This window comes from Chenopodium album, chromosome 4 (assembly GCF_948465745.1).
Source record: "Chenopodium album chromosome 4, dcCheAlbu1.1, whole genome shotgun sequence".
In the NCBI taxonomy this organism is placed as follows: domain Eukaryota; kingdom Viridiplantae; phylum Streptophyta; class Magnoliopsida; order Caryophyllales; family Amaranthaceae; genus Chenopodium; species Chenopodium album.
This window is the reverse complement of record NC_137837.1, coordinates 60982070-60992694: the sequence shown is the minus strand read 5'-3', so window position 1 is coordinate 60992694 and position 10625 is coordinate 60982070. Positions and strand designations below refer to the sequence as shown.

Sequence of the window (10625 nt, the reverse complement as noted above, 5' to 3'; positions counted from 1 at the left end):
ACAGCCGGTGAACCGGGTGATGTATTGCTAGCACTCCGAAGCTTGAAACTTGCTGTGAGGCAGGCGGGAGCAGAGAAATATCTCTCTAGAATCTTTCTTTTTCTCTCCCTAAAAAGTCAATGTGAACGTAAGGTGTGAAAAGGAGGGGGGTAACTTTCTATTTATAGAAAGTAAAAGTGGGGGGAAAATTTTGATTTGAAATTCAAAATTTTACCCGTTACTGTTCACCTATGAAGGGTGGACACGTGTCATAGGCCCCACGTGATATGCATGTGCGACCTGTGAGGGGCAAATGTTTAGGGTATTTTTACCCTAGACACGTGGACCAGTGAGAGGTCGCCACGCGTCAAGCTCAGGATGGCCCATGTGGCTCAATATCCTCTTGACACTTGGCGCCCTCAGATATGCCTCTGAAATGGCGGCCTTCAAGGGCCCAAATCCCTAGGAGCGCCGTAAAACGGCGCAGCCCACTAAAATCTAGGTTAAATGACCTAGATAGGGGCACATTCTCCAATGACCCTATAAATAGGGAGATATTCCCCCATTTTGGGGACACATTCAATCATTTATTACACCTTTATTCTCTTACATCAGAGAAAGACCTGAGCTTGGAATCCGAGCAGATACCCACCTAAATTTCCGTTCTCTTTATTCCGTTTCAAGTTACTAACTTGACCGTCGGAGGCGGAGCTCCAACCACCCGGAGTCTCCGTTATTTTGCAGGTACAGCTCAGCCGGATCAGACTTCGTGACTTAACTCTCCCAAGGGACAAAAACACCCAAAAAAAGTTCAGTTCAGTTCAGTTAAGCTCAGTTCAGTAAATGTGAACAGGCCCTAATTAATGCCAAACCATCTACATTTAAAATTAATATAATACGAAGTACATGGTTAATAAAATTGGAATTTCATCAATATAAAATGGTCATAAATTGCAATTTTATTTTGCATAAAAAAAATATTGCAATTTTATTTTATTTTTTAAAAATTCTTAAAATATACTAGATGTTTCATCTGTATCATTCAAAAAAATACAGTAGTAAAAAAATAATAGATCCGTTTCATAATGTTAGTCCCATATGGAATCAATCACATAAAATGAGAAAAGAAATATATTTGGAATCTAAAATTAAAGTACAACATAATTCATAATTAGGCCCTGTTTGATTAACCTTAATTTTGCTGAACTGAAATTAATTTTGCTGAACTGAACTTATTTTTACTGAACTGAACTTAATTTTACTGAACTGAAATTATTTTTACTGAACTTAAATTATTTTTACTGATTTTCTATTATAATTCTTCTTTAAGGAAACTGAATTTTACTGAACTGAACTTATTTTTACTGAACTGAAATTATTTTTACTGAACTGAAATTAATTTTACTGAACTGGACTTGTTTTTACTGAACTGAAATTATTTTTACTTAATATTATTTTTTAAGGTGAAGAGAACAGGGCCTTAGTTTAGCTTATTTAACTTTTTTTGATTTTTTTATTAGGAAAACACAAGTCATAATTGCATAATTTTAGGAAATTATTTTTTAACTTAGAGTCATGTCATCAATCCACAACCAATTAGTTCAAAAAAAAATGAAATATATTTAATACGGGTAGATTTTTTTAAAACGCTCAAAATTGTATATGGGACTAACATTATGAAACGAAAGGAGTATCATTTTTAAAACTCGTATTACAATTTGATGTATTTATTTCGAAAGGTAAATAGATGGTTAAAATAAAATTAAAAAAAAAAAGGTTGGAGGAAATTATTTAACAGAAACTTAAAAAAAGCTAAAAAGTTGATTAAGGTGGACTGTGATTACTAGTGTACTCTTCACTTGGATGAAATGTAATTGCTAAAGTGTACTCTTCGCTTGCAATTCAAATATCTTATTTTATCCGTACTTATCTTATATGAATTTATCAATATACCTTTTCATTATATACGGAGTACGTACTAAAAATCGAATTTATTAAATCCGTATATGTCTTATCTGAACTTACCGATCATTATCTTTATTGCCTGTCGTAGTATATACCCTCCCATTAAAATCTAGAATCTCGTAGAGACCTCTACCTCTACGGCTCTACCTCTACCTCTACCACTCAACTTACATTTTGCATAACAAAAGATATTTTAATACTTAATTTCGTGGTTATCTAGTCTTGTATATTAAAATAAGGCTAAAATTGCATTAAAACAAACAATTTGGAAAAATAAAAAGCCCAAGATATTCCAAGTGGTCCATCCAGTTACACGTTTACCGTCATTCTATCCTCCACCCTATATAAAACGCCTACAATTCCATTTTCTCTTAGAATTTAAATAGAAAAATCCATCAAAAATGAAAATTGGGTATATTTTTATAGCAATTTTTTGTAGTGTAATTCTAACATGGGCTTGGAAAACCTTGAATTGGTTATGGTTTAATCCCAAAAAGATGGAAAAGTGTCTCAGAAAACAGGGTTTGAAAGGAAATTCATACAAATTTTTGTATGGTGATTTAAAAGAAACCTTCAGAATGCGTCAAGAAGCAAGAGAAAAACCTATTCCTTTTACTCATGATTTTGTTGATCGTGTTTTGCCATTTCTTCAACAACATATCAAAAAATATGGTTAGTTAATTTGTTTTTTCTATTTTTACTCTATTCTAATATCAGAAATAAATTATTGATTTGCACGCTTTTCTCTGTTTTAAGTACCGATTTTGTCGCTTAATCAATCATTTTGTTTGCCTTTTTTGAATAAGTGCTATTGATTTTTTTATTTTTTACTTTTTTAGTTAGTGGTCTTTTTTTCTATTTTATTTTATTTTATTTATTTATTTTATTTTTTAAGTTAGATGTTATCGAAGTGGCATGTAAACTCGTGATAAAATCTTGTCTACAATGTGACTTTTTAGTAAAAGAAGAGTACCACTGTAGAGTAGTGGTATTGGTCATGGCAAAGTAGTTTTTTTTTTGAAAGATCATGGCTAAGTAGTTACAATAATTGAATTAAAAAAATTACCTGAAAATAGTGATTTGTTCTAATTTTTTCAAACAATATGTGCAAGGCTGAAAAATGATTAAATTCTCAATAATTGCTCTTGGCCTAGCTATTTATAACTCAGCAATTATTGATAATTTGACCATTATTCGATGAATTGATAATCTTCAAATGAAGATACATATATTGGGAAATTACTTGTCTTAGTACATTGTATTTATAGAGTAAATGAACCTTTATAAGGTAAATGAACCAAAATCAAATGTGGAAAGTGTTTCAAGAGTTTGAGTTAGCGTAGCCTATTTGATAGTGAAAAATTAAATTTATCAAACAAAGAAATTCATTGGACTACATTAAAGAACAATTTTGCATGTATACTTTTGCACTATTTATATGCTAATTTTGATCACATGTTTTCTAATATATAATATAAATGAATTGATATTATAGAGAGGACTAGTCTTTGTATTTGTTTTAACTTTTAAACATATTAATTTTTGGTAAGGTAATGATAATTGATGATATAGACATAGTTATCTGTTGGCCAACATGTCCAAAGAATCGAGTAAGGTATATTGGGACGAAGGGTGCACAATAATGCGAGAAATGCAATACATTATGGTGTGTGTTTGGAAGGAGGAAAGATCGAACTAATGAAGGGAAGGAGATTTGGTGGTTCACTTTTACATTTTTTAGATATGAAATGGGTAAGAGAAATGAAGTGTATATACGGAACTACAGAAGTTTAGTTCCCTTTTCTAATTTCATATGGCTGAAGAACATTTTATCTGAAATTGTTTACAAAGGTGGAGGAAATGCAATAACAATGGAATAAGGATATAACTTCTAGTTGGTTTATTCGTAGTGTATGTCATATATAATCTAATTATGTATGTATGTCTTTTCGAATATTGAGGGGACTATCAGTTATGTTCTGATGTTCCTCAAAGAAGGAATTTCATTGTGAATGTTGAAAATCTTGTTATATTCAGCTTAAATATTGGGATAATTGCAGGTGAAAATTCTTGGACATGGCTAGGGCCTATACCAGTTATAAATATTGCAGAACCTGCGCTTATAAGAGATGCCTTCAATAGGATGAACGAGTTTCAAAAGGCAAAATTGAACCCACTTGTTGGATTGCTTGTTCCTGGACTGGTAGGCTATGAGGGTGAGAAATGGGCTAAACACAGAAAGTTGATCAACCCGGCTTTTCATATGGAAAAGCTTAAGGTATATAACTGACCAATAATAGTACAGAATTATAAAAAGATTTTGATAGTATTGGTAACAACTCACTGCAAGTTACTTTCATTTTTTGTAGCTTATGCTTCCAGCATTTGGGGACAGTGTTATTGAAATGGTCAGCGAATGGGAGAAGTTAGTGTCTGGAACAGGATCCGCTGAGGTAGATGTGTGGCCATTCCTTACCAGCCTATCTGCGGATGTTATATCTCGAGCTGCATTTGGCAGTAGCTATAAGGAAGGAAGAAGGATATTCGAACTTTTAAAGGAGCAGACACAAATTACAATACGCCTTTTTCAGTCAGTTTATATCCCTGGATGGAGGTAAGTTAGTTAAGATTAAGCTTTATTGCACTTGGATTTTTTTTGCATATTGGTGCATTGCATTGAAAATCATACCCATCTTAGGTATGTGCCGACAAAGACCAACAGGAAGATGAAACAAATGAACTCTGATATACAAAATTTATTGATGGGAATCATTGACAAGAGGAAGAAGGCAATGGAGGCAGGTGAAGCTCCTAAGGATGACTTATTGGGAATATTGATGGATTCCAACTCAAAAGCGTCTCAAACTCAAAGTCTTGGAAGTCACAAGCAACAGCAAGCTATGAGTCTTCAGGATATGATTGATGAGTGCAAACTCTTCTACTTTGCTGGCCAAGAGACCACCTCGGTTTTGCTGGTATGGACAATGATTGCGTTGAGCAAGCATCAAGATTGGCAAACACGAGCAAGAGAAGAAGTGCAGGCGACATTTGGAAAGAATCAACCAGATTTTGATGGGTTAAACCATTTAAAGATAGTAAGTGCTTATAACTTCAACTCTGTTAAATTACTCTTTAAGAATTGAAAACGTCAAATACTAGGCCTAAACTAAAGAGATGCAATTTTTTTTTTCCCGCGAATTAATTGTATTTGTTTCTGTTATAGGTGACTATGATACTATATGAGGTGCTGAGATTATACCCTCCTGTGACATCAACATCCCGAAGGATATATCAAGGTGACATGAAACTTGGAAACATATTGGTCCCTCGTGGTGCTATGATTAGTCTTTCAATAATGAATACACACCGTGATCCCAGACTCTGGGGAGATGATGCAAATGAATTTAAACCAGAAAGATTTTCAGAAGGGATTGCAAAGGCAACCAAGGGGAATATATCATTCTTTCCCTTTGGTTGGGGCCCACGAATCTGTATCGGGCAAAACTTTGCAATTGCAGAAGCTAAAATGGCGGTGTCCATGATTTTGCAGCGATTCAGTTTTGAGTTGTCGCCGTTCTATACCCATGCTCCTACCACAGTTATAACTCTTCAGCCCCAACATGGTGCTCATGTGATTTTACACTGGCTTGAAGGTTGTGATTAATTGGTATTTACAGAGTTAGGAAAGATATGTACACTTAAATTATGGTACTTATGCAGCTATGGTAAATAAAGTAGTTGTCATATTACAAGCTCAAAATATAATTGTCATCTAGGATCTAATGCTCTATTCATGTAATTATGGTTTTCATACATAGTACGTGCAGCGTACTGCCAGCATTTGCAGCTCGAGTTCATATCTCAATTGAAAAATTAGTTCTATGGATCAAAGGGAGGATCATTGCCACTCATGGGTAGGGGTTTGCAGTTGTACACACATAAATCTAGACATGAATATGGACTTGAACTGAATCGTCCAATGAATTTAACTTCGGTTCACAATCCATTAAATTTTAGAAGATTCTAGATTTCCAGTCCAGTTTGGGTACAAAAATACTCATAACTAGTTATTCAAACTAGGGGTGTTCATAAATCGGTCCGGACTTTAAAAATGGACCGGATTACCCCGGACCGGACCGGGCCAAATTAATCGGTCTGATCTTCGGGTCTTGAATTCATTTTTTTGGTCCGGTCCGGGTTTGGGCCTATCTTAATCGGACCAGTTTTCGATTCAATTCTAATTTTCTGTCTTCGGTCCCATCCAGGTCGGTCCGGTCTGGTGTTGGACCGATGAACAGCCCTAATTCAAACTAGAATGTAATCAGTTATATTTTTGTTTTTATGTTTACGTCTTAATATCTCATTTTCTCTTCAATCTGAAACACTTGCAACTATCTCTAAAGAATCCTTGTACAAAGGTTGAATCTTTCAAGCATTTCATCTTAATTGTCAAGTGTTGGTTTAGTGGTAAGTAAAAGACCATTTAACATTGTTGTTGGGGACAAAGCCAATCACCACTATGTACAGTTTAAGGGTGAGCATTTCCTTACTCTAGCTTTTTCTCCGATTTTAGTATCTATCCATTAATTCGGGTCGGATTGATCTATGAGAGTATTTAACGCCATTTTCTTTCTCCTCTCTTTCAAAATCTTGCTATCAATTCAAGAGCGTACAATTACAACCTGGAGTTATTGATGCGTATTTTTGATGGATTTTTATTTGATGGAAGGATTTGAGTGATTTTAATGGTGAAAATTCGAATGATAGTCTCAGAAGGCTACGACTTCTATATTTGATCTTAGGAGCAAGATCCCAAAACCTTGGGTAACAAGTTTGAACCTTAACAAAGTTCTCTGAAGCAAAAGTCATAAATCTCTACTTTAATTCATAAAATATCATATATATATAATTGACATACAGTTAGTATATATAGGAAAAATAAATCTACCCTACTTGCTCCACTAGCAATTTAAATAAAAGCCCTAATAAGTAACTAATTAACAAATATAGTCCACTAATTAATTAATACAGTTTTGGAAGTCCAAGGCCCCATAAATATTACTAATTAAAACACAATTTTGGAAGCCCAAGGCCCCATAACTATTACTAAGACAATAATTAAAACATTATTAAAAACTCACTTGTAAACCCCAACACTAAGAGTAAGGCAAAACCAAGAGAGTTTTTAAATAAACCAATAAAGATAGCTATAAAAAAAAAAGGGGACTCAATTCACATTAGTTATGCATTTCGTCTTAGATTTTAATCTTCATTTCCCTCTCCTTCAAAAACGATGATTTCCATCAATATTGTTTAAATTAAAGTTTATTCCCTGCTTGCTTCGTTTAAAAAAGTAATTTCCAAAGTATTGTCCAACTTCAGATATTTTTTTATTTTTTATATATATATTTTTTTGGTAAAGAAGTAAAACTGCTAACGCGGTTTTAAGAGTAAGGTCCCGTTCTCTTCACCTTATTTTCGTTGAACTTAAATTATTTTTAGTGAAACAAAATTATATTTGCTGAACTTAAATTATTTTTACTGAACTTAAATTAATTTTACTGAATTTAAATTATTTTTGTTGAACTAAAATTATTTTTATGATTTTCTATTAGGATTTTTTGTAAATTACCACCCCAAAATGTACCATGTATTGAAATAATCACTCATTTTTTTTGAAATTAAAAATAATCACCCATATTTTACAAAAATGTAGGTTTTACCACCTGACTTATACTCCAACCAGTTTTTCGAGCATGGGCCCCACATAACGACTGTTTTTTATTTTTATAAAAGTTTGTTCTCGATTTATTTCCTCCATTGTTTCACAAACTATTCCCAAACTTAAAATTCTTTATTTTTTCCACAAATTCTACCAATTTTTACTCCAAGTTTTGCTAATTGACAAGCGAATCATTTGAAGAACGCACTTAAATTTTTGTACACCAATTTGTATAGCAAGATAATTGAAGATCGCATTTAATTTTTATTTTTTTTAAATTTTTTTAGTTATTTTGCAATGTTTAATGAAGTAGAATTCAAGTTATACAATTTTTTTGTTTGGAATGTGTTTTATTAGGAATTTAATGATGTAATCGTTGTTTGATTCATTCAATTTAACTTGAATTGAAAATTAGGGTTCTTCATAATGAAATTGTGAGGCACATGCTCGGAAAACTGGTCGGAGTATAGGTAGGGGTGGTAAAACCTACAGGTTTGTAATATATGGGTGGTTATTTTTAATTTCAACAAAAATGGGTGGTTATTTCAGCACATGTTAAATTTTAGGGTGGTAATTTAAAAAAAATCCTTTCTATTATAATTCTTCTTTAAAATAACTGAATTTTACTGAACTGAACTTATTTTTACTGAACTAAAATTAATTTTACTGAACTAAAATTAATTTTAATGAGCTGAACTTATTTTTACTGAACTGAAATTATTTTAACATAATATATTTTTTAAGGTGAAGTAAACAGGCCCTAAAACCACAATCACTTCTATTGTAATACCCCATATTTTTAAACGTATCTTATTTAAAATAAATATTTGAGAAGTATTTAAATTAATTGAAATGTTTTATTTAAAGTATTTTAATTATTCATTTAAATAAGTTTAGAAATATTTTATAAAATGAAAGTTTATTTAATTAATTATTTTATTTAAGTTGGGGTTTAATTTAAGAAAGTTTTATTTTAGTTAAGTTTTATTAGGGAAGGGATTAGGAAAGATTAAAAAGGGAAAGTTTAGGAAGAAGGGTTTCTAGAGAAGGGGTATAAATATTCAACACTTGAGGCAAATCAAACTTTGCCCAAAGTGGAGAAAACCCAAGGTAAACTTCTCTCCCTTTCTCCTTATTTTTCTTTTTCTTTCTTTTTCCCCCTTCCCCTTTTCGGCCCTCACCTTCACCGGCCACCAGCAGCAGCACCGACAGCAGCAGCGGCGCCACCAGCAGCACGACGACAGCCGGATGTGGTGTCGTGGCTGCTGCCCTCTTTCGAACAAAAAAAATTAATCTTTTTGTTTTAAAAACTATTTTAATCCTAGATCTAAGTAGTAATTATGAGTTTTGTGATTTAAAAAATGAGTATTATGTAAATTAATTTTCAGATTTTGATTCTAATTAAAAAAAGCCCAATTTTGAAACACTAGATTCATAAATTATTAATTATTAAAGTATTATGATATACAATGGTTTAAACCTTTGATTTAAGAGTTTAAAGCCTAATTACAGCAAGTTTTCATTAAAATTTAATGCTAGAATTTTTGGTAGTGCACTAAAAATCAAGTTTCTTTCAGGAATTTCAATTACCCGTTATTTGGGATTAAAGTATGATGTTTTAAATATAATTTCAGCTTATTTTAATTAAATTATGAGGGGTTTAATAATTGTATATATTGCTGGAAATTTGTGTAGAGAGGATTTTAATACTCTTCTATGATTTTAAATTGTAGGAGAGTTCGAAGTGAGTGATTTCTATAGTCGTGGCGATTTTAAGATCGTATACAAGGTACGTTCGCGTATTTAGCATAATTTTATTGATGTAGTAGCATGCTAAATGTGTTTACTTGATTACAATTGGTATCATGCTGAATTTGGAGTGGAAATTATGATTTGGTTGTTATTGGTGATTGAATTATGAAGCATGATTTTATTTGTGATGGATTAATGGATGGAAAATTATAGTTTGAAATAATGTTTATGAACCACACTTTTATTTATGGCATGTTAGAGAACATGTTTTAATTAAACTAAATGTTTAATTTGGTTTGGAATATTAAAAGGGAATTTTATTATGGTTCATATATATAATTTTTATTGATGCTTTAAGCTTGAGAAAGGAGCTATGTAAGTGTCTAAGTAAACAAGGAATAAATTATATTTTGGTGCCTTACTGCACTGAAGGTGTTTTTAACACCGAGGGATAGGATTTATGACGCTTTATGCGTTTAAGGTGTCATTGACACCGAGGTACATTTAAAAAGGGTTCAACATTAAATATTATGTGGTCACTAATTATTCAAAATTTAAATTGGTATGTTTGATTATTTGAATAATTATTGTTGATTCAATGATTATGGTTTGAGAGTCATCACCGAGTTTAATAATATGTAAATAACGTAAAGTGAAAGAGATTACGCACAAAAACTCTTGGAACGTATATACCTTGAGTATGAACATATGGGGGGAGTTATAGGGTTTTATATTTAACCATAACTTTTACAGGAGTACAGGACGCTGCACATTCCTTTTATTATTATTATGCGCAGGAATTCCGCCACTTACGAGTTGTTATTGATGCTGGCACGGTTAGCTCTCGTGTCAGTAACCTCAATTTATCAGGGGAGGTTAGTGGGGAAACCCGTTTGATGCGTAATCAATGCTAAATAAATTATGTAGTTGTCTAGTTGAGAAGTTTTGTTGAATGTTGTATGCTTGAAAAACAGGTGCAACAAGGTAAGTTGTGTGTTGATAGGTAAATGCATGTTAGTGTGTTAATTACGCTTATGTACTCAGCTTTGCTGATTGTGTGTTTGTTGACCTTGTCTTTATCTTGGCGCTATGATGACCCATTTTTAATGGAGAGTAGTGGAAACAAGTAGAGAGAAGCTTTTCAGGTGATGAAGCATATTCATGAATGTGCATGAGTGAAGAGCAAATCATGCTAGTTTCCATAAGT

General features: G+C 32.4%; 1 protein-coding gene across 1 annotated transcript; it reads left to right on the top strand.

The window, feature by feature from the left end:
- The first annotated feature begins 2312 nt into the window (after positions 1-2312).
- On the top strand, positions 2313-5803 carry LOC145629165 (echinocystic acid 23-monooxygenase-like). The gene is made up of 5 exons (XM_081681703.1): positions 2313-2616; positions 4005-4222; positions 4314-4558; positions 4643-5039; positions 5168-5803. Exons 1-5 carry the CDS (start codon positions 2346-2348, stop codon positions 5606-5608), a joined length of 1572 nt encoding a protein of 523 aa, XP_081537829.1. The 5' UTR covers positions 2313-2345; the 3' UTR covers positions 5609-5803.
- Positions 5804-10625: the final 4822 nt, after the last annotated feature.

Coding starts and splice junctions, on each gene's coding strand:
- LOC145629165 (XM_081681703.1), top strand. CDS start 2,346: ATGAAAATTGGGTATATTTTTATAGCAATTTTTTGTAGTGTAATTCTA. Junction 2,617..4,004: donor ACAACATATCAAAAAATATG/GTTAGTTAATTT, acceptor GGATAATTGCAG/GTGAAAATTCTTGGACATGG. Junction 4,559..4,642: donor GTTTATATCCCTGGATGGAG/GTAAGTTAGTTA, acceptor TACCCATCTTAG/GTATGTGCCGACAAAGACCA.